The sequence below is a fragment of the Salmo trutta genome, chromosome 32, assembly GCF_901001165.1.
Source record: "Salmo trutta chromosome 32, fSalTru1.1, whole genome shotgun sequence".
NCBI classification, from domain to species: Eukaryota; Metazoa; Chordata; class Actinopteri; order Salmoniformes; family Salmonidae; genus Salmo; species Salmo trutta.
This window is the reverse complement of record NC_042988.1, coordinates 14,222,531-14,247,078: the sequence shown is the minus strand read 5'-3', so window position 1 is coordinate 14,247,078 and position 24,548 is coordinate 14,222,531. Positions and strand designations below refer to the sequence as shown.

The 24,548-nt window shown below is 41.1% G+C and overlaps 1 protein-coding gene across 1 annotated transcript; it reads left to right on the top strand.

Annotated features, from left to right (window-relative positions):
- The first annotated feature begins 9,705 nt into the window (after nt 1–9,705).
- Nucleotides 9,706–23,975, top strand: LOC115171159 (transcription factor MafK). Its single transcript, XM_029727706.1, has 3 exons — nt 9,706–9,995; nt 19,356–19,433; nt 19,523–23,975. The coding sequence occupies exons 2-3, from the start codon at nt 19,389–19,391 to the stop codon at nt 20,018–20,020; spliced, it is 543 nt and encodes a 180-aa protein (XP_029583566.1). The 5' UTR covers nt 9,706–9,995; nt 19,356–19,388; the 3' UTR covers nt 20,021–23,975.
- The last annotated feature ends 573 nt before the right edge of the window (nt 23,976–24,548 follow it).

The window sequence follows — 24,548 nt, the reverse complement described above, 5'->3', positions numbered from 1 at the left end:
TCGAACGGAAGTCCCGCCCATGTAAGGGTGAGCGTTGAAGAACATCAAAAATGTGCTGGTGCTGTGCAGATCACAAACTAAATGAAGATCAGGCTATAGGCTAACAAGGATAGAAACATCTGCATTTTGTTATTAATCAAAATGTATTTAGATATTTTTCATTCAAATCATGTAATTGTATTTATCCTATAATGTAATTTCCCCAGTTTCACAAGTAGGCCTAGGCCAAGTGTAATAATGTGTCTGGCAGTGGGTGTTGTAATGGGTGGCACTATTTGCCTAAAAGCTTTGGAAAAGTAACAAGGTTTCCAAGAATCCTCACAATGATGTCAGGCATGGAAACATACATTACTGCTTGTGCCAGACAAAAGAAAACAGAACTGTCACCCAGAAAGGCACACACTGTAAAGCACACATTGAGAAAAAAAAACATGTGCTTGTAATCTAGCCTTGTTAGTGAAAATGCTTTAGTTCTTGTATTTGGTTACAGTTACTACTTATGAAAAACGGCATGGCAATTGTGCTCTCCTTTCATGATACACATTCCATTTATTTGATGACATCATTATAGTGCATAACATAGCCATACTATTCCCAAACCAAAAGATAAGCCATTTATCCTACTTTAGACACTGTTTATTTTTTTATATTTTTTTTATTTCACCTTTATTTAACCAGGTAGGCAAGTTGAGAACAAGTTCTCATTTACAATTGCGACCTGGCCAAGATAAAGCAAAGCAGTTCGACACATACAACAACACAGAGTTACACATGGAGTAAAACAAACATACAGTCAATAATACAGTAGAAAAATAAGTCCACATACAATGTGAGCAAATGAGGTGAGATAAGGGAGGTAAAGGCAAAAAAGGCCATGGTGGCAAAGTAAATACAATATAGCAAGTAAACACTGGAATGGTAGATATGTAGTGGAAGAAAGTGCAAAGTAGAAATAGAAATAATGGGGTACAAAGGAGCAAAATAAATAAATAAATAAATACAGTAGGGGAAGAGGTAGTTGTTTAGGCTAAATTATAGATGGGCTATGTACAGGTGCAGTGATCTGTGAGCTGCTCTGACAGTTGGTGCTTAAAGCTAGTGAGGGAGATAAGTGTTTCCAGTTTCAGAGTTTTTGTAGTTCGTTCCAGTCATTGGCAGCAGAGAACTGGAAGGAGAGACGGCCAAAGGAGGAATTGGCTTTGGGGGTGACCAGAGAGATATACCTGCTGGAGAGCGTGCTACAGGTGGGTGCTGCTATGGTGACCAGTGAGCTGAGATAAGGGGGGACTTTACCTAGCAGGGTCTTGTAGATGACCTGGAACCAATGGGTTTGGCGACGAGTATGAAGCAAGGGCCAGCCAACGAGAGCGTACAGGTCGCAGTGGTGGGTAGTATATGGGGCTTTGGTGACAAAATGGATGACACTGTGATAGACTGCATACAGTTTATTGAGTAGGCTATTGGAGGCTATTTCTTAAATGACATCGCCGAAGTCGAGGATCAGTAGGATGGTCAGTTTTACAAAGGTATGTTTGGCAGCATGAGTGAAGGTTGCTTTGTTGCGAAATAGGAAGCAAATTCTAGATTTAACTTTGGATTGGAGATGTTTGATGTGAGTCTGGAAGGAGAGTTTACAGTCTAACCAGACACCTAGGTATTTGTAGTTGTCCACATATTCTAAGTCAGAACCGTCCAGAGTAGTGATGCTGGACGGGCGGGCAGGTGCAGGCAGGCAGCGATCGGTTGAAGAGCATGCATTTAGTTTTACTTGTATTTAAGAGCAGTTGGAGGCCACGGAAGAAGAGTTGTATGGCATTGAACCTCGTCTGGAGGGTTGTTAACACAGTGTCCAAAGAAGGGCCAGAAGTATACAGATTGGTATCGTCTGCGTAGAGGTGGATCAGAGACTCACCAGCAGCAAGAGCGACATCATTGATGTATACAGAGAAAATAATTGGCCCAAGAATTGAACCATGTGGCACCCCCACAGAGACTGCCAGAGGCCCGGACAACAGGCCATCCGATTTGACACATTGAACTCTATCAGAGAAGTAGTTGGTGAACCAGGCGAGACAATCATTTGAGAAACCAAGGCTATTGAGTCTGCCGATGAGGATGTGGTGATTGACAGAGTCGAAAGCCTTGGCTTTTTTGGGGCTTTTTTGGGGGGCTGTTACAGTATTCTCCATGCTATTACATCAGACATGTTTGACACCTTGTCTAATAGCAACAAACTAGCCTACATCTTACTCAGAGACAATATTGCTGAATACCAGTCTTTCATAGCAGACTACTAACACAAACTGAAACTGCTTCACCACATGTTTCCATAGCCCTGTAACCTGACAGTGTGTTACATAAAGTGCTTTTCATATAAAACATCTTTTGGATAAATCAGTGGAATGCTTCCAAATATAAATCCTGTGTCACATGGGAAGTCCACAATCCTGCAAAAACAGTTTATGAGTATTCTGTTTCTTCAGAAACAACTCATGGGCAACTATGAGTCAATGTTTTTAAGGAGAAATCCACCCAAAACAGAATCTCCCATTTTGTATGCACGTCAGGAAGCTAAAGTCAATGTTGTAGTCATATTGCTACGACAATTACAAACCTTTTAATTTGTTTTACTTAGTACCCAGGGTTGAGTAGGTTACTTTCTAAATGTAATATGTTAGTTACAAGTTTTCTGTCCAAAATTGGAATCAGTAACTTAACTTTTGTATTACCCAAACTCAGTCACCAAATCTGATGACTTTCAGTTATGTTTGGATTACTTTCTCCTTAAGAGGCATTAGAAGATGACAAAAGGGAATTGAATTTCATTGAGAAAACATCCTTTCTGAATTTAAAAGTAATTCAAGAAGTTATCATCTAGGTTTTCAGAAGTTTTTTTTGCTGGTAACGTAACTGATTAGTTATTTTTTGTAATCAGTTTACAAGTAAACAGTTACTCCCAAACCCTGCTAATAACTAGACTTAAGAAGTTAGTGAAGTCATCACTTGTATGTTAATCATCAACAGTCTGTTGAGGTACTGGAGGTTCATTTTCCAACCTTCTGTAAACAGTAGGGGGGCTCTTTGTTCCAGATAATTTTATCCGAGCTCAGCATCATACATCATCGGTGGGATATCGTGGGCATAAAAGCTAACACCTCCTCTGATCTTTATTGTTTCATATCCCAGTACATTACTGTGTAATATTGATTTAGTCAAAACAAAGACATGAACAGACAAGTCCTGCCTCAGGTAAAGGCTTTGACACTGCTGGAGTGGAACATCTGGGGGACACATTTTTATAATAAATCACCACATGATCAATAAAATAATGAATTGCAGACAGTCCAACTATACACCAAGCCAAACAATCCCATGCCACAGTGCACATTCAATTACATTTTTAATTACAAGAATGCTCAGGGGGGGATTACAGACGCATATAAACTATTGCGAACATAACCTGATGTTAATTCTGTTGACAAGATGTGCTCTAATAAAGCAGGTTTGGGCATTGCTTTAGAATGAGAACCACCCATAACACAAACTTGAGTAATTACTCATCTCAAAAGCTGCATTTGCTTTCAACTTTAAATGTACTCTGCATGAGAGATCCCAGCACATCAATGTACAATTTAGTCCATATGCCTCTCCTGAGGAAAACGCTCATGTGTTGAATCACCCATGGCAATGGTCTTCCACAGAAATACAACCACACACCAACCTCCTGGCTCTAGGCCCAGCTACAGTGGGTGTACTCCATGGGAGTTAGTCAGTTCCTTTGCTAGGAAATTAGTGGGAATCTTTTTTCTTATTGTTTACAGTGTAATGGAGAGGTCCTCACTAAAGACATCCTGATTTGAACCAATGTATGAATGCATATTGTAAGGAGCAAGTTGATTATTATATGAATATCATTTGGTAATTTACAACCCTTCCATTTAAATTTGACCTTTTCCATTCTCAAACCTCTTCAGCGCAGTCTATGGTTGCGTTTACACAGGCAGCCCAATTCTGATCTTTTGCCACTAACTGGTCTTTTGACTAATGAGATCGGATCTTTTGCCAATAATTGGGCAAAAGACCAGAATTGGAATGCCTGTGTAAATGCAGCCAATGCGTGTTTATTGTTTCAATACTTCTATTGGTGCATCTAAATATATGTGGCAACCTGAAGCAGGTGAATACTGTTGAAGCCAATTAGACCACAGCCTTAAGGCATGAAAGCACTGCTTATCAACTCTGTGCTCAGTTTGAGGATGTTCAATGAGATCAGCCCGGGAGTTAGGCTGTTAATGTGTATCACATACAGACACACACATTTTAAACATGCAATATTAGAATTAGTAAATCATTTTTGTAAGAATATTTGATGATCTGTTTTTAAAAAAATGCAGTGTATGACCGGACTTGTTCTTGTAGACTTACAACAAGAACAACTGAGAAGCACGTTGTGGGAGTCCTTAGTTGGAGGGATAATACTAGTTTATTTTTGGAGATGTGTCATGTTTTTTTCTAAGGCATTTCACCTAAGAGAATGTCTGTCACCCTTCTCAGAATATATATTGTCTTGCATGAGAATGATCTTGGGGCAGTAACGTAAGTGGTTAATAAGAAGGCGGAATCAAATCAAATCAAATGTATTTATATAGCCCTTCTTACATCAGCTGATATCTCAAAGTGCTGTACAGAAACCCAGCCTAAAACCCCAAACAGCAAGCAATGCAGGTGTAGAAGCACGGTGGCTATGAAAAACTCCATAGAAAGGCCAAAACCTAGGAAGAAGCCTAGAGAGGAACCAGGCTATGAGGGGTGGCCAGTCCTCTTCTGGCTGTGCCGGGTGGAGATTATAACACAACATGGCCAAGATGTTCAAATGTTCATAAATGACCAGCATGGTCAAATAATAATAATCACAGTTGTCGAGAGTGCAACAAGTCAGCACCTCAAGAGTAAATGTCAGTTGGCTTTTCATAGCCGATCATTGAGAGTATCTCTACCGCTCCTGCTGTCTCTAGAGAGTTGAAAACAGCAGGTCTGGGACAGGTAGCACGTCCGGTGAACAGGTCAGGGTTCCATAGCCACAGGCAGAACAGTTGAAACTGGAGCAGCAGCACGGCCAGGTGGACTGGGGACAGCAAGGAGTCATCATGTCAGGTAGTCCTGAGGCATGGTCCTAGGGCTCAGGTCCCCAGAGAGAGAGAAAGAAAGAAAGAAAGAGAGAAAGAGAGAATTAGAGAGAGCATACTTAAATTCACACAGGACACCGGATAAGACAGGAGAAATACTCCAAATATAACAGACTGACCCTAGCCCCCCGACACATAAACTACTGCAGCATAAATACTGGAGGCTGAGACAGGAGGGGTCATTAGACACTGTGGCCCCATCTGACGATACCCCCGGACAGGGCCAAACAGGAAGGATATAACCCCACCCACTTTGCCAAAGCACAGCCCCCACACCACTAGAGGGATATCTTCAACCACCAACTTACCGTCCTAAGACAAGGCCGAGTATAGCCCACTAAGATCTCCGCCACGGCACAACCCAAGGGGGGGCGCCAACCCAGACAGGAAGACCACGTCAGTGACTCAACCCACTCAAGTGACGCACCCCTCCTAGGGACGGCATGGAAGAACACCAATAAGCCAGTGACTCAGCCCCTGTAATAGGGTTAGAGGCAGAGAATCCCAGTGGAGAGAGTGGAACCGGCCAGGCAGAGACAGCAAGGGCGGTTCGTTGCTCCAGAGCCTTTCCGTTCACCTTCACACTCCTGGGCCAGACTACACTCAATCATAGGACCCACTGAAGAGATGAGTCTTCAGTAAAGACTTAAAGGTTGAGCCCGAGTCTGCATCTCTCACATGGGTAGGCAGACCATTCCATAAAAATTGAGCTCTATAGGAGAAAGCCCTGCCTCCAGCCGTTTGCTTAGAAATTCTAAGGACAATTAGGAGGCCTGCGTCTTGTGACCGTAGCGTATGTGTAGGTATGTACGGCAGGACCAAATCGGAAAAATAGGTAGGAGCAAGCCCATGTAATGCTTTGTAGGTTAGCAGTAAAACCTTGAAATCAGCCCTTGCCTTAACAGGAAGCCAGTGTAGGGAGGCTAGCACTGGAGTAATATGATCACATTTTTTGGTTCTAGTCAGGATTCTAGCAGCCGTATTTAGCACTAACTGAAGTTTAGTAAGTGCTTTATCCGGGTAGCCGGAAAGTAGAGCATTGCAGTAGTCCAACCCAGAAGTAACAAAAGCATGGATTCATTTTTCTGCATCATTTGTGGAAAGTTTCTGATTTTTGCAATGTTACGTAGATGGAAAAAAGCTGCCCTTGAAACAGTCTTGATATGTTCTTCAAAAGAGAGATCAGGGTCCAGAGTAACGCCGAGGTCCTTCACAGTTTTATTTGAGACGACTGTACAACCATTAAGATGAATTGTCAGATTTAACAGAAGATCTCTTTGTTTCTTGGGACCTAGAACAAGCATCTCTGTTTTGTCCGAGTTTAAAAGTAGAAAGTTTGCAGCCATCCACTTCCTTATGTCTGAAACACAGGCTTCTAGCGAGGGCAATTTTGGGGCTTCACCATGTTTCATTGAAATGTACAGCTGTGTGTCATCAGCATAGCAGTGAAATTTAACATTATGTTTTCGAATGACATCCCCAAGAGGTAAAATATATAGTGAAAACAATAGTGGTCCTAAAACGAAACCTTGAGGAACACCGAAATTTACAGTTGATTTGTCAGAGGACAAACCATTCACAGAGACAAACATCTTTTCACAGAGACAGATATCTTTCCGACAGATAAGATCTAAACCAGGCCGGAACTTGTCAGTGTAGACCAATTTGGGTTTCCAATCTCTCCAAAATAATGTGGTGATTGATGGTATCAAAAGCAGCACTAAGATCTAGGAGCATGAGGACAGATGCAGAGCCTCGGTCTGACATCATTAAAAGGTAATTTACCACCTTCACAAGTGCAGTCTCAGTGCTATGATGGGGTCTAAAACCAGACTGAAGCGTTTCGTATACATTGTTTGTCTTCAGGAAGGCAGTGAGTTGCTGTGCAACAGCTTTTTCATTTTTTTTAAGAGGAATGGAAGATTCGATATAGGCCGATAGTTCTTTATATTTTCTGGGTCAAGGTTTGGCTTTTTCAAGAGAGGCTTTATTACTGCCACATTTAGTGAGTTTGGTACACATCCGGTGGATAGAGAGCCGTTTATTATGTTCAACATAGGAGGGCCAAGCACAGGAAGCAGCTCTTTCAGTAGTTTAGTTGCAATAGGGTCCAGCTTGAAGGTTTAGAGGCCTTGATTATTTTCATCATTGTGTCAAGAGATATAGTACTAAAACACTTTAGTGTCTCCCTTGATTCTAAGTCCTGGCAGAGTTGTGCAGACTCAGGACAACGGAGCTTTGGAGGAATACGCAGATTTAAAGAGGAGTCCGTAATTTGCTTTCTAATGATCATGATCTTTTCCTCAAAGAAGTTCATGAATTTATTACTGCTGAAGTGAAAGCCATCCTCTGTTGGGGAATGCTGCTTTCTAGTTAGCTTTGCGACAGTATCAAAAATAAATTTAGGATTGTTCTTATTTTCCTCAATTAAGTTGGAAAAATAGGATGATCGAGCAGCAGTGAGGGCTCTTTGATACTGCACGGTACTGTCTTTCCAAGCTAGTCGGAAGACTTCCAGTTTGCTGTGGCACCATTTCCGTTCCAATTTTCTGGAAGCTTGCTTCAGAGCTCGTGCATTTTCTGTATACCAGGGAGCTAGTTTCTTATGACAAATGATTTTAGTTTTAGTGGTGCAACTGCATCTAGGGTATTGCGCAAAGTTAAATTGAGTTCCTCAGTTAGGTGGTTAACTGATTTTTGTCCTCTGATGTCCTTGGGTAGGCAGAGGGAGTCTGGAAGGGCATCAAGGAATCTTTGGGTTGTCTGAGAATTTATAGCACGACTTTTGATGCTCCTTGGTTGGGGTCTGAGCAGATTATTGTTGCGATTGCAATCGCAACATGTTGCGATTGCAAACGTAATAAAATGGTGGTCCGATAGTCCAGGATTATGAGGAAAAACATTAAGATCCACAACATTTATTCCACGGGACAAAACTAGGTCCAGAGTGTGACTGTGGCAGTGAGTAGGTCCAGAGACATGGTGGACAAACCCACTGAGTCGATGATGGCTCCGAAAGCCTTTTGGAGTGGGTCTGTGGACTTTTCCATGTGAATATTAAAGTCACCAAAAATTAGAATATTATCTTCTGTGACAACAATGTCTGATAGGAATTCAGGGAACTCAGTGAGGAACACTGTATATGGCCCAGGAGGCCTGTAAACAGTAGCTATAAAAAGTAATTGAGTAGGCTGCATAGATTTCATGACTAGAAGCTCAAAAGACGAAAACGTTGTTGTTGTTTTTTTATTTTTATTGAAATTTGCTATCGTAAATGTTAGCATCCCGCCTTTGCGGGATGCACGGGGGATATGGTCACTAGTGTAACCAGGAGGTGAGGCCTCATTTAACACAGTACATTCATCAGGCTTAAGCCATGTTTCAGTCAGGCCAATCACATCAAGATTATGATCAGTGATTAGTTCATTGACTTTAACTGCCTTTGAAGTGAGGGATCTAACATTAAGTAGCCCTATTTTGAGATGTGAGGTATCACGATCTCTTTCAATAATGGCAGGAATGGAGGAGGTCTTTATTCTAGTGAGATTGCTAAGGCAAACACTGCCATGTTTAGTTTTGCCCAACCTAGGTCGAGGCACAGACACGGTCTCAATGGGGATAGCTGAGCTGACTACACTGACTGTGCTAGTGGCAGACTCCACTAAGCTGGCAGGCTGGCTAACAGCCTGCTGCCTGGCCTGCACCCTATTTCATTGTGGAGCTAGAGGAGTTAGAGCCCTGTCTATGTTCGTAGATAAGATGAGAGCACCCCTCCAGCTAGGATGGAGTCTGTCACTCCTCAACAGGCCAGGCTTGGTCCTGCTTGTGGGTGAGTCCCAGAAAGAGGGCCAATTATCTACAAATTCTATCTTTTGGGAGGGGCAGAAAACAGTTTTCAACCAGCGATTGAGTTGTGAGACTGCTGTAGAGCTCATCACTCCCCCTAACTGGGAGGGGGCCAGAGACAATTACTCGATGCCGACACATCTTTCTAGCTGATTTACACGCTGAAGCTATGTTGCGCTTGGTGACCTCTGACTGTTTCATCCTAACATCGTTGGTGCCGATGTGGATAACAATATCTCTATACTCTCTATAGCAAGCTTATAGTTGGGCTCAGAGCCTTCAACATTATGCAGCCTATAATAAATCCAAAACTCAAAATAAATGTTGGAAGGACAGGACATTGGTAAGGACAGATGGCGCTGTTTCTTCTATTAACCAGTGAGGCAGTAACTTTAGGGTCAGATTACCTAAAAAAAAAAAGATAATTCTGTAATGTAAAATTATAGGAAAGTATGTGGGATAGGGATTCTCTCATAGTGATTTTGTCACCAGAAGAACAAACATTGTGCAATCATGGAATTATTGAATCGGCCTATAAAAAGCTAAAACATGTGCTGACATTGTTGTGAAGTATTAACAGCCTATTTATAATTGGATAGCCATCATTAGTATAATAATAATTTAATCTACACATTATCTTGCTAATTTTCCCAAAAGTATTCCAAACTGCGTCTACCGTCTATTTCTGGCTTCGCCTAGTTTCCCGCCTCGTTTACGTCAGCAGAAAGTTATTTTCATGAATGGAGGGGGCGGTCACGAGAAATTGGTGACGTGAATACTTGCGGAAGCACAGAGTGGAATGTTGATACATTGTTGTTGTTTTGTAGTTAATTTAGTACGGGGATACATTTCGGTTGGACTGCTGGACACTTTTAAGAATTGCGACAAGTAACTTCCAGCCGTATAGGACGGCAACTTCACAAGCTTTACGCTTTGCAGACTGAGAATATCCGCGTTCATAAGGTGAGGGTACGAGCGCTTTTCTGGGAGATGTTTTTACATTCCTCTCTAAAATTGCTGATGGTATCACGGTGTCAGATTCGATTTTACGCATGTATCAACAAGTAAGATTGGCTTAACCAAACATTTAATTTACATGTTATCAACGTACTTGGTACATTTCATTTAGGCTTATCTTAACAATTTGAAACAGTTTACAAACGTTTATGGTTATTTGCAATTATTTTTCTGCTATATGGACACGTGTTGTAGTGTAACGCCAGGAATGAACTTATTTCACTCTTGAAGTTGTTAAAATGTAACAATTTGAACAAATCGTGTTTTTCCGAATTGTTTCTATTTATTTTTTATTCCATCCATTTACCAATCGTAGTATTTTGAAGGGTAATATGTTTTACTTCTGCCTCTTAATAACTTGATTAAGTGTAGTATTTGAGATCTTCGATTAATTACTGTATCCATATCGTTGTCTACATAGCACACGGTAGCCTACTTTTATATTTACGACGTAAGGAAACAACACGTGGTCAGGGTTTTAGAATTCTGAGTCAAAGGGCATGGTGTGGGGATAGACCACCGGGAGGATAGTAAAGGGGACAACAATAATGAAGACGGAGACGAGTTCTAAAACGTCGCCTCTGCTTCACACATGATAGATTCTACGATCAAGGCCCTTAAGTGTGGGCCTTGATATATATATATATATATTTTTTCCCCTTAAATGTAGTATATACTGTAGAAGTTAGGTTTATGTTCAGTTTATTTTATAGAATCTGCAATATACAGTGCCTTCAGAAAGTATTCACACCCTTGACCACTTTTTGTTGTTACAGCCTGAATTTAAAATTAATTAAATTGAGATTTCACTGGCCTACGACACACGATGCCCCATAATGTCAAAGTGGAATTATGTGTGCGCTGCTAAGGTATGCAATAGTATATTTTGGTAGACAGAATAGCAAAGACATATGGTGCTCTTTGGTAAAAGGGGTACATTGGAATTATGTTTTTAAATAAAAAATAAAAATGTTTACAAGTAAAAATAAAAAGCTGAAATGTCTTGTTATGGCATGCCTAAATACATTACAAAAGTATGTGGACATCTGCTCGTCGAACATCTCATTCCAAAATCATGGGCATTAATATGGAGTTGGTCCTCCTTTTGCTGCTATAACAGCCTCCACTCTTCTGGGAAGACTTGCTTCCATTCAGCCACAAGAGCATTAGTGAGGTCGGGCACTGATGTTGGGCAATTAGGCCTGGCTCGCAGTCTGCGTTACAATTCATCCCAAAGGTGTTCAATGGGGTTGAGGTCAGGGCAGGTGAGTGAAGTTCTTCCACACCGATCTTGACAAACCATTCCTGAATGGCCCTCGCTTTGTGCACGGGGGCATTGTCATGCTGAAACTGGAAAATAGCATTTTGGGGGGGGGGTAAAAATAGGCAAATATATTGATAAAAGTCACCTTGTCCTAGAGAGATTTACACGGTTATAACTTCAGAGTGATGGGAAGCATGAGCACCACCATCAATCAGCCTACACCACTGTGCACACACCCGTCGGTAGTATGACAACAAGTGTTGCCATGTCAGCAAATGACTGCTGTCTGAACACAACTGATTTGAGCATTAAATCCTGCAGTGTGAACAAGGCTTTAGAGACTTACCCAGAAAGACACCGCTGTAATCGCTGACAGACAAATGTGCTTTTACAAATTAATTCAGGGGTCTGAATACTTACAGTACCAGACACCTACTCATTCAAGGTTTTTTTTTTTTTTTTTTTTGACTAACTATGAAAAGACACACATGGAATCATGTAGTAACCAAAAAAGTGTTAAGCATAAAAATATATTTTAGATTCTTCAAAGTAGCCACTCTTTGCCTTGATGACAGCTTTGCACACTCTTGGCATTCTCTCAACCAGCTTTACCTGGAATGCTTTTCCAACAGTCTTGAAGGCGTTCCCACATGCTGAACACTTGTTGGCTGCTCCACTCTGCGGTACAACTCATCCCAAACTATCTCAATTGTGGAGGCCAGGTCATCTGATGCAGCACTCCATCACTCTCCTTCTTGGTCAAATAGTCCTTACACAGCCTGGAGGTGTGTTTTGGGTCATTTTCCTGTTGGAAAACAAGTGATAGTCCCACTAAGCGCAAACCAGATGGGATGGCGTATAGCTGCAGAATGCTGTGGTAGCCATGCTGGTTGTGTGCCTTGAATTCTAAATAAATCTCTGACATTGTCACCAGCAAAGCACCATCACACCACCTCCTCCATGCTTCATGGTGGGAACCACACATGAGGAGATAATCCGTTCACCTACTGTGCGCCTCACAAAGACACGGCGGTCAGAACCAAAAATCTCAAATTTGGACTCATCAGACCAAAGGACATATTTCCACTGGTCTAATGTCCATTGCTCGTGTTTCTTAACCCAAGCAAGTCCCTTCTTCTTTTTGGTGTCCTTTTAGTGGTTTCTTTGCAGCAATTCGACCATGATAGCCTGATTCACACAGTCTCCTCTGAACAGTTGATCTTGCGATGTCTGTTACTTGAAATCTGTGAAGCATTTTTTGGGGGCTGCAATCTGAGGTGCAGTTAATTGCAGATTTCTGAGGCTGATAACTCGAATGAACTTGTCCTCTACCGCAGAGGTAACTCTGGGTCTTCCTTTACTGTGGCGGTCCTCATGAGAACCAGTTTCATCATGGCGCTTGGTGGTTTTGCGACTGCACTTGGAGAAACTTTCAAAGTTCTTGAACTTTTCCGTATCACGTTGCCACTATGGGCTATTGTGTGTAAATGGGTGAGGGGAAAAAAATCGAATTCAGGCTGTAAGACAATATGTCGAATAAGTCAAGGGGTATGAATACTTTCTGAAGGCACTTTATCTGTCTAGTATGGTGCTGTGTCCGATTGAATACTACTCTAGACATTCCCAAAGACACATTGTTAGTGCTGTATCAGTGATTTCAGTCTTTATCCTATACCCTGGTTTGACAGTAGAGAGAGGAGAGAGTGCCATAATTGGCCCTGGTTCAGCAGAATCTCTTTTGGAAGCCGCAGTGTCACAGGCCAATATGAAATTGAATCTACGGGCCTGCTGTCAAAGCAATAATTTTTAGATGACACCCACACAAAAAAAAGCTTGTTGCTATGCTGATTTTTTTTCTCTTCCTCCGTCCCATTGCTCAGCTTTATAAAATAAACAAAGAGAAAAATCCTTATCAATTTCATATTTTGGTGCTGATTGCATGTCTCCAGACTGGGATCATATTCTTGGACATTTGACCTTTACTGTCATTGTGATTTATGTGGAAAATATGAGAAAATATATCCTTTCTCATCCAAAACTTTCCACATTGTATGAGGGCCTTAATCTCGTCTAAGAGGCTGCCTATGCCCTGAGTCACTGTTGATGAGGTACAGTTCAAGTCGGAAGTTTACATAAACTTAGGTTGGGGTCATTACAACTCATTTTTCAACCACTCCATTAAAATTATTGTTAACAAGCTATAGTTTTGGCAAGTCAGTTAGGACATCTACTTATTTATTCACATCTATGTATTTCAAGGCCTACCTTCAAACTCAGTCCCACTTTGCTTGACATCATGGGGAAATCAGCCAAGGCCTCATAAAATAAATTGTAGACCTCCACACGTCTGGTTCATCCTTGGGAGCATTTTCCAAATGCCTGAAGGTACCACGTTAATCTGTACAAACAATAGTACGCAAGTATAAACACCATGGGACCACGCAGCCGCCATACCGCTCATGAAGAAGACATGTTCTGTCTCCTAGAGATGAACGTACTTTGGTGAGACAAGTGCAAATCAATTCCAGACCAACCGCAAAGGACCCTGTGAAGATGCTGGAGGAAACGGGTACAAAAGTATCTATATCCACAGTAAAACGAGTCCTTTATCGACATAACCTGAAAGGCCGCTTAGCAAGAAAGAAGCCACTGCTCCAAAACCGCCATAAAAAAGCCAGACTACGGTTTGCAACTGCACATGGGGACAAAGATTGTACTTTTTGGAGAAATGTCCTCTGGTCTGAAATAGAACTGTTTGGCCATAATGACCATCGTTATGTTTGGAGGAAAAAGGGGGAGCTTGCAAGCCAAAGGGAACCAACCCAACCGTGAAGCACAGGGGTGGCAACATCATGTTGTGGGTGTGCTTTGCTGCAGGAGGGACTGGTGCACTTCACAACATAGATGGCATCATGAGGAAGAAAAATTATGTGGAGATATTGAAGCAACATCTCAAGACATCAGTCAGGAAGTTAAAGCTTGGTCGCAAATGGGTCTTCCAAATGGACAATGACCCCAAGCATACTTCCAAAGTTGTGGCAGAATGGCTTAAGGACAACAAAGTCAAGGTATTGGAGTGGCCATCACAAAGCCCTGACTTCAATCCTATAGACAATTTGTTGGCAGAACTGAAAAAGCATATGTGAGCAAGGAGGCCTACAAACCTGACTCAGTTACACCAGCTCTGTCAGGAGGAATTGGCCAAAATTCACAACTTATTGTGGAAGGCTGCACAAAACGTTTGACCCAAGTGAGACAATTTAAAGGCAATGCTACCAAATACTAATTGAGTGTATGTAAACTTCTGACCCACTGGAAATGTGGTGAAAGAAATAAAAGCTGAAATAAATCATTCTCTCTACTATTTTTCTGACATTTCCATTCTTAAAATAAAGTGGTGATTCTAACTGACCTAAGACAGGGAATCTTTACTAGGATTAAATGTCAGGAACTGGGATACACCTTTGCCAAATGCATTTAAACTCAGTATGTAAACTTCTGACTTCAACTGTATATGTGTATATCATTTATTTCTAGAGACAAAGACCGTGTCATAAGAATTACATAGACATGACAGACAACCAAAATATTTACAGTACTGTATTACATGTACAGTTTAACATTCCCATTAACAAGTTTACACTGACGCATGGAGAGATATATACATTGGCATCTCTCCACAAGTGCCCCTTAGGTGCCTGTGTTGTACCAACCACCAGGATCTGCACCCAGCCCATTCCTGCTTTTCTGGATGACTTCCTGGATCTCAGACCAATGCTCTCGCCACACTGTGGTCTGGGGTGTGGAGGGATCGTCTCGAGTAAAGTGCCTTGTTTTTGTAATTATGGTATTAGGTGGTATACAGTAAACAAGGAGAAATGTCCTGAACTTTCTCACTTTTACATCTGACAACTTGGGTACTCAGACTGAATAAGAATATTAACAACTTAATGGAGATCCGGGATTGGATTAATGACTCCTGAAATCCTTTGTTGTTTGAAGTTGGAAAATGTAATAGTATATTTTTTTTCCCATTGTTATTCAATGTGTACTATGGAATGGCTTTAGTTAGGTAATAACTGGACAGGTTTGTCTTTGTTGTGTGCATACTTGACATTCTTTTGAATTCCTATGTCCCCAGTTGGAAAGTCGCTTCGCTCAGATATCTACCTCTCCTCCCTTTTCCGCAAAAAAGTTCCGGCGGTTATGCCAGCCGTTTCCTGTACTTTTCCTTCTGCCCTGCGGAACAACGTGATTTTCCAGGAAACGTCAGTTTGGAAGGGTGTGATTCCCTGCCGCTTGTCCTAGTTCTTACCAGTAAACAGCATGACTCATGGCTCGGCTATGCTCTCCATTTCCTTTACATAACATCCCTCCAAATGTGCTGCGCTGGAGTGCAGAGCAGAGTGCACCACCACAGCCTAGTCTGGAGGAAGGCTCTCTCCTCCCCAACTCCCTGAGAAAACAGAGGAGACATTCTGAACAGAGGGGAGCTCCATCAAGCTCTCTCTCCTCTCTCAGAGGAACGTAGCGTGTCTATTTCCACCGAACCCAAACTCCAAAGCTAATAGAAAAGTGAAGGAAAACAAGCAGCCAAGACAAGCCAACACTTCATCTATCACTAGGACCTGAGCACTCAGCTCTTTATTTTAGTGAAACGTCGGGCCCCAGAGCAGTACCTGTCATAACCCAAGCACACAGACTTGAATTTGAGCTGATGTCTGAATGACAAAAACTAAATGGAGTCACATTTCACACATTGTCTCTGGACTATTACCATAACAAGCCTGCAGTTTATTGGTTTGTTATTCTAGCCAGTTCACAATCAGTGCTTAAATAGGCAGTTATTTGTCCATTATTAATGGTTACTGCCTGGGCTGATACTGTGGTACTGATTTAATATGCACCTTAGTAAAACTCATTCTGGAGTATTTTAGCAAAGCTATAGACCTAGTTCTTGGCTCAAGCTTTGAGTAAGTCATTGATGTCAATTACACTGAATGACTAAACAACAAACTATGACAAAGGTTATGTTCACTTTTTCCAACAGAGTTCAATTGGGCAGAGAACAGTGATTATTAGCAGTGGGCTGCATCCGGAGCCTACAGTAATGTTGTCAGTTGTGCTTTGATACGATGAGTAATTTCCTCATGATCTGGACTACGTGAGCTGATGAAATATGGCGCTGAAATTATCAGGCCTTTCCTGTGGCCAGCAAATAGTTTATATTTTCCATCTGTTTAGCCACCACCTTGTGTGTAAATGTTCCCTCTCTCATAAAAACTTAAGTGTTGTCTAATTAAGTTATTTGATTAGGGATAGTACTACTCTGTATCACTGTTAGTCGTCAACGCTTGATTCATTCTGGCTGTTGTTAGACTTCGATATGAGACATCTGAATTCCAGACATTTGGAAGATTTTACAGCGATTTCTTTACATCTGAATAGACTAAGCCCCGCTTCCAGAGATGGGTGCATTACACAGGACATATTCTGAATGCATTTATCCTCCCAAATGAAACTTGGGGCCTCTTTCCTTTGTGTGTGTCTGTGTGTGTGTGTGCTCAGTCAGGAATGTGGTTCTGTTATCCACACTTCAGCCACATTCTATGGCTTTACTTTGAGGTCTTCTCTGACACGAGTAGAAGCACTCGAAAAGGGAAATAGTTTTCTGGAGGACCGTCAAATGTGCACAGTCAAAAGCGGTACTGAATTGTAAAATGTGCCTGTTGCTCATCCTGAAAGATGATCAAAACAGGGATTTGGCCTTGGAGCATTACTGCTCGTTTCCTCTCTGGTAGGAGGAAAGCCGCAAAGTGGGACCTTAAGAGCTCGACCTTGTGCCATTTGAAAAAACAGAGGAGCACATGCAGAAGGAATTTGAAGGAAACAACGTGGCCTCAGCTGTAAAGCTTGAGCACCCCGTGTATGGAGAGGGAGGCCTTTTTCCATTTCATGATATTCGAGTCACACTGAATATTACCCAGGGTCTCCCCCTTGATGCAACAGTTCAAAACAGGCTCTTCCAGCCAACTCGCTGGAACATTGTCTTACATTTTTGGCTGGCCGTGCAGTGCTTGATTCAAAGTTGCATACATGTGCCAAAATAAGGCAAACCCAAATGAATTTCAAATGAGGTTCAAAGGGGATGGCCAAAACAAGTAATCAGAGGTGATGGTTCACCGAACATGTTTTCATGTGGTTCTTAAATCCACCCAAAACGGAAGAATCTCTTGGTTTATTTTCCAAGTTAGGATTGTGTGAGTGTACACTCTCCACGTTCATGTATCCCTTCATTACAGAAACATGCGGCCAGGCATAGGCTGTACCTCCGGTGTGGTTTTACAAAAAGACAAAACAGATGGATGACTAAGAACTTATTAGTGATATGTTCTGCTTCAGTGCCAAAGCCAGTGAACTTTCCATTATCATCAGACCAATCACTTGGCATTCTGCCCCTTTCCACTTAGGAGCTCTAAGACTTTCGATGCAAGAACAGTATTTCTATTGTAGATACAGTGCAACCACTTCAGCTCTTCAACACAAGGTCAACCCAGCAACAGCTGTCAGAAACTGCTGTGATCAGCTGTCTATATTTATTTCCAGGGGCATGAGATGAACTTCCCTAAAGGAATAGTCATTAAAACCTCACCCTTTGGGTTGTTGTGTCTTGTTCGAGAAAGTGCAGCTCAAAGCGGCGGATGGAATATTTGGCCTCTTAGTAAAGTATCGCTTATCACATGTTCACCTAAATTGTTTAGCTGGCAGAATTTTGTGTCAGCAGCACAGTGAGCTAAATATATCCAACAGCGTTAAATAAGGGCATGTAGCAGCTCAGGAAAGCCAAGTGTAATACGAGCCAGACAAGCAGACACAAGTCCTAAACCAAATAGAGTACATTGTCTCACTACAAAAATATACCCATGACTGTAAGGGAAACTATTCCTCTGTCACACGATCTTCAGGAATTTCCCACATATCTACAGGACTGTAAAGTTCAGTATGACCATAAATGTAAGCTTGTGTTTGTTGCGTAGTTTTACTGTTGACATAGGCATATGTTCTGTGTTATAAAGAGGAGACTCATATGGGTCAATGTAGGCCATGTTAGGTTGAATAGTACTGTATCTAAATGGAAGAGACTATGCATTAGGTCTGAGGGAAATTAAAAATAGGAGCCCATGTTCAGAGTTTATGAGACTGTTATTGTACACACTCCCTAAACTATTGGTGGTTTATGAGACTGTTATTGTACACACTCCCTAAACTATTGGTGATCCTCACTTAGTTCTTCAAACGGACCTGCCCTTGTAATGTCTACCATGTGTATGACAGGGTTATGAATGAGACTTGTTTACCCTTTGGCTGACCATGTGACTATACTCCCACACCCATTTGCAGGGCGTTTCCATGGCAGCCGTCGCCTAGGGAGCAAGTCAAGGTGCTGAAATGGAGCCTTGGGAGAATGTGGACTTTTATTCACAGTCAGGCACACAGCAGTCTCTCTCTCTTTGGCCATGGCAGCAGTATCAAAGGCATGTGTTTCACTGTAGTGTTCAGATAGGTCTTTTTCTAAAAACAACTTTGACCAAAATAGCCCATGCCCAGTTTCTAAGCAGGGGACTCAGACAAAGCTGCGTGGTGATAGCTAACCTGTTTCTATTCTTGCGGTCTTGCTATGGTCTAGTGAACTACATTGTGAGGGCCCTCCCTACAGCAGCAAGTAAACAGGTTTGCCCAACAGTCTGTGTATTCATTATCATCTTTCAGTGTGATGCTGACCTCTGCTGGCAGTCTCTGTTACTAGAGAATCTACTGAGCTGGTTACAGATGACTAACTAACTCCGGAATGTTGTTGTGGGATCTCTTCAATAGATTTCTTGGGAAAGGGGAGTGGCTTCTTTGGATGGCTGTATCTGAATTTGGCTACACTCATAACCGACACTTTAATTTCACAACGAATACACTATATTATGTATACAAATATATTTGAATACATTTTTTTTTATTCCAATCACAATTTTCCCTTCTTTGTTTTGCAGTGTGACGTCTGTGGGATTCTGGCCAGTTTATGCATGCAGGGTATGACGACTCAGTTTAAAGCAAACAAGACTTTAAAGGTAATTTTGTATTCGTACACTGTATCTTTAATGTGAATGATGAGTTCAGGAAAGGGCCAGACTCTCATCAATGGCTGTCTCTCTTGCAGGTTAAGAAGGAGGTGGGTGAGAATGCCCCGGCCCTCAGTGATGACGAGCTGGTGGCCATGTCGGTGCGCGAGCTCAACACACACCTGCGCGGGCTGACCAAGGAGGACGTGGTGCGGCTGAAGCAGCGGCGGAGGACCCTGAAGAACCGCGGCTACGCCGCCAGCTGCCGCATCAAGCGGGTCACCCAGAAGGAGGAGCTGGAGAGGCAGAAGCAGGAGCTGCAGCACGAGGTAGACAAGCTGGCCCGGGAGAACGCCAGCATGAGGCTGGAGCTGGACGCCCTGCGCGCCAAGTATGAGGCCCTGCAGTGCTTCGCCCGGACTGTCACCTGCGGGCCTCTCTCACCAGGCAAGGTGGCCACCACCAGCGTTATCACCATCATCAAGTCTACAAACAACACAACTCCAGCCCAACCTCCTTCTCAGCCCCCTCCTAGTGCTGACAGGACTGGGCTCTCGTCTCCCCGTCCCGCCTGGTCCTTACCGGTTCCGACCTGATCCAGCCTGAAACCAATGGCACCCGACCCATGCTGAGAGGAAGCTCAGTAATTTGACTGAGGGAAGGAGGTGGGGTGGCCACTAGCTCTGTGTGATGATGACAACATGATGCTGCATTCATCCTCTACTCTCTTTCTCTCACATACTGTACATAATCTACATTGTCTGTGCACTGTGCTACAACCTCCCCAGCACCGGCAGGGCATTGGGCCTCTGACTGATGGCAGAGATTAGCTCATACTACAGTGCGAGTGGGTACTTGATATTATACCCCGCGATGGCAGCACTGGTCTGAGACAGCTCTGATGCCTGTGGTATCTTGCATTTACAGAGTATAAAGTAATATATTATTGTAATAATTACCGTATTAATACATTATGAATATTTAAAATAACAAAAAAAACGCTGATCTAAGCCTAAAAGCCTTCTTTCTTCTGTATATGAGAGCGTATACTAATGTCTCAATGAAAATTGAGGCATTGAAGCTTTTGCCTTAAACTGATCTAGGAATGATCTCTCAGTAATATTAAATGTTTTGTCTCTCTCATACAGTATGTTCAATATTTTAAGCTTCTATATTTCTAATTTCAAGGGCAGCCTGAAAACCGTTAAAAAACAATATATATTTGATAACTGACCAAGCATGTTTAGCTGGATGAACCAGGCCCTTTTGACATTGGAAAACTTTTATCTGGTTTAGACTGTAGATTAGACTTGCAGGTATATAGCATTATAGCATAGCCTACATAAAAGAATACAAACATACTCATGGGTTATCCTCCTTACAGCTGTGAGGAACTAAATCTACAGTACAAGTAAAATACAAATTAGGCTACATCAGACAAATGACAGATCATTGAACGACACTTACTATGAAACTGTTAGATCACAGTGTAAAAGTACCAAAATCACTTGCTTTGCAAATGTTAAAAATCATATAGCTGCAAATTAACATCTAAAATCATAGGATACCTGAAGCATCTTTTTGGGATGCTTTAGCAATGGGAGATTGTATGATGCTGATCATAGTTTGTGGTCTATCCCAGAATTGCTAAAGTTGCAGCCAGTTTATAACTATTGCCAAGGGTGGCATATTTATTTTATGTTATTAAGACAAGCACTTACCTGTGATCTTTTGCCTCTGAACTATCCTCTCCATGCTATGCCATATTTCATGGTAGGTAATCCATATTGGATGTAGTGATAATGGGAGCTGCCTTGACAAATGAAATGCAATTCAATGAATTCCTGTATATTACAGACTTAAGCTAGAGCCTTTTAGTTTCAATGCAAGAGAAGGAAAATCGAAGCTCTCAACTGCCTCCTGTCACTTTACATTGAGAACTCCGTCCTCTTAGAAATCATTCCTACCGTTGGGTCGTTTGAAAGGGCTGCTGCCGGTGTTGGTAACTCAAACAGTAGACATTGAACATAAATGCTTTTGACACAGACTCTTGGGTAATAGGAATCCTGGTATAAAACTGAAGAAAAAAAAAACCTCTAGGAATGGTGTCATGACCAAATCCAATGGCACATTAGCTTCAAATGTTACCCATAAACAAGCACAGGTTGAGTATGCTTTTTGAAGGTTATGAGTTTCAGTTCTAGATAATTATCTAGAATCTATAGTTCTTGCATTTCAGCACTTATCAAAATTAGTCACCAGTGAAGTCTAGAGTTGGCTATTGTCAAGGTTTTCTCTTACCCCAGTGGACATGACTTTTCCTCTTCCCCTGTTTCTTAGCTGTAAAGAGCACTAAGGGGGACTTTGCTGCTGCATGGCTCTATGCTTTTTCAGGCAGGGCCATTGCTGTGCTCTTATCATTCTCATGTTGTGTTTTCATTTGATATATTTGTTGTTATACCTTAATTCCCATGTTTTTATATATGTGTGTATTTTTCTATAATTGTTGCTTTATTATAGGGATATTAAATACCTGGGAATGGTGTGATCTTGTAATCGTCCTCTGACGTTAAATGATTCTTCTTTTCTGGCCTATCTCAGCAGGCTAGTTGAATTATTATCTATAGCATCAATTAAATCATAAGGAATCTATTCTGCTGACTTTATAGTTGTAATTGTGTCTTTTTAAGGTCAGTTCATAATTATTACTTGCAAACTACCCTCGGCTAGTCTGCAAATTAGGCTGTCTGTGTTTACAGTCACGACTGTTTTAGAGTAGGTGGATTGGGTATATTTTGGTAGGAAAGACTTACTTTGGTAGCTAATTGCCATATGCCCACATGCTATTATAAGGAAGTTACGTTTGTATCACATTGCTAAACTCCAAGACTTTTGACATTTGAGTTGATGATGCTTTTGTGACAGCTATGAAACAGATAAGTATTACAATTTGGAGGAGAATATACAGCAGAATGCTAGTTATGAAATGAAAGTTGAGGAAGTGAAAACACTTGAATTATTTAGCACCCTTTTCTGAGCTTTACACTGACCTCTACTGGTAGTCTTTATAAATGCTGTGAATAAGCACATTATTATTGACCAAATTGTTTTGGAGACTTGCAATCCAATTGCATATCAATTTATAAGACTTTTATCCATTTAGTTATTGCTTTCAATTTCATTCAATTCTGTTATAAACAAAGCCACAATACTCTCTATATATTATTGTATGACTCATATTCGAGTGCAAAACATACTTTTGTGTCAAAATAAACATCCAACAAAGTAGATGAATTTCTACTTTGAATTCCAAGCTGCATTTTCCTCCCTAGTTGTATTGAAACTCACTAAAGGTTCATACTCCATCTACACATGGCTCTGCCAGCTGAAGATGGAGTATGGAAGCACTAGTAGTTATGCTCTTCCTGCACAGCAGGTGGCAGTGTTATCCCTCAGTACCCTCGATCTAGAAATAAAGAACTTTGCTCCTAGAGTTTGATTGAACATTGACGACGGCAAATTCATATGCACAGGGCACAGTAACGAAACTGCTAGCAACTAGAGGGCAATGTAGATAAGATGTATTTCTGCCATGGTTGATTGCATCTTCTCTGATATGAGCCATTATAATGCAACGGCAAGGAAATTGGATAGATGGTTCAGAAACCAAGTGGGCACTTTTAAATGTTTATCTTGTACGTTTTGCTATATGTTGCCTTTTAGACTGGTGTGGTTAAATTATTGTATATTCTTCACCTGATTTATATCTACGGTATGTTTTATGTAGGCCTACACACCTTTCCTATATTTGCTCTGTCAGTCCTACAAGCTATTTACCATAAACGCACATAGAACATGCATGTTAAATGTCCTATGTTCAGCAGATGTACTTATAAATTCTTTAAAAAAAGTTCCATGACATATAAAGTATGCTGCTCCAAATTAGTACTTTGTATACGTCAACATTCAAATGAGTAAACAAGGTGGTGGTGGGTGAAAGAAAAACAGTTGTAATACAATGGATGTTATACTTTCACTCAACATCTTCCACCTTGTATCACACAATTGTATGTTAACTATAAAAGAGTTATCGTGTGGACTTTCACAATGAATGGGATCTCAAATTTTAATGCACAGCCACGACACTAGATTAGATGCTAATGTGTCTAGTTTGTGGTAGTTAATGAGGCATGATGATAGTTCTATTATACCGCTTTCTAGCTGATGGTGAGTGAAAATAAAATAATGAGGGAACACTTTGAAGAGAATCCGTACCCTTCGTGACCTTTCATTACTCTGCTACTAGTATGTATTTTATTTCAACTTCAATATTTATGTGATTGATTTTCCATAATTTGTATTTTCAACATCTAAATTATTTTATTTACATTCATTTATTTACATTTTGCGTTAATGAAATACCCTCCTGTACAAATAAAATACTTTTTGTTTCTGTTTCGATTGAAAACAAGGAGATAAATTATTCCTGTAAATAGACATCTGCTGTGTCTGTTTTTGTACTTTTAAATAAAGCTTTTTTCCTCGAAAAAATTGTCTGATTAACTCCTTGAATGATTTCAAACAGTATAGGGTGATTCCTCACGAAACCAGGACAAAAAAAGACCATGATTTTGGGGGATTTTTACAAACTTTAATCCATAGAAACGTCCTGTGTGGGAAGGATTGTTGACAAATATTTGACATTTGTATCAAAGCATAATAGAGAAATAATGAATCAATGTCGGCATATTTATAACAATTTGGCCTTCCCAGGTCTCCTTTAAAGGTGCTACAAATAGGATTTTCGTTTTTTAGAATTGTTGCATTATAATTTCAGAAAATGTCCATAATATAAGTGGCCAATGTAGAAATCGCTGTCATATCCTGGTTACAAATATTCTACACGTTTTGCTCAATTTCAGTAAGTGTTGTAAGCGTTACCAACTGAGAGAATGTGAAAATGGACCAAAAATAGTCACCTTCTGTTGGTGATTTTCAGGATGTGCAGCGATACAAGTTAAAGGAGGGCTGTGATTGGTTACATTTTCTACAGAGAAATTGGTACAGTAGGCAAAGGGCCATAACTTTAAAACTAGCAGTGATCCCACTCTGGAAAATTGATAT

Coding starts and splice junctions, on each gene's coding strand:
- LOC115171159 (XM_029727706.1), top strand. CDS start 19,389: ATGCAGGGTATGACGACTCAGTTTAAAGCAAACAAGACTTTAAAG. Junction 19,434..19,522: donor AAGCAAACAAGACTTTAAAG/GTAATTTTGTAT, acceptor TCTCTCTTGCAG/GTTAAGAAGGAGGTGGGTGA.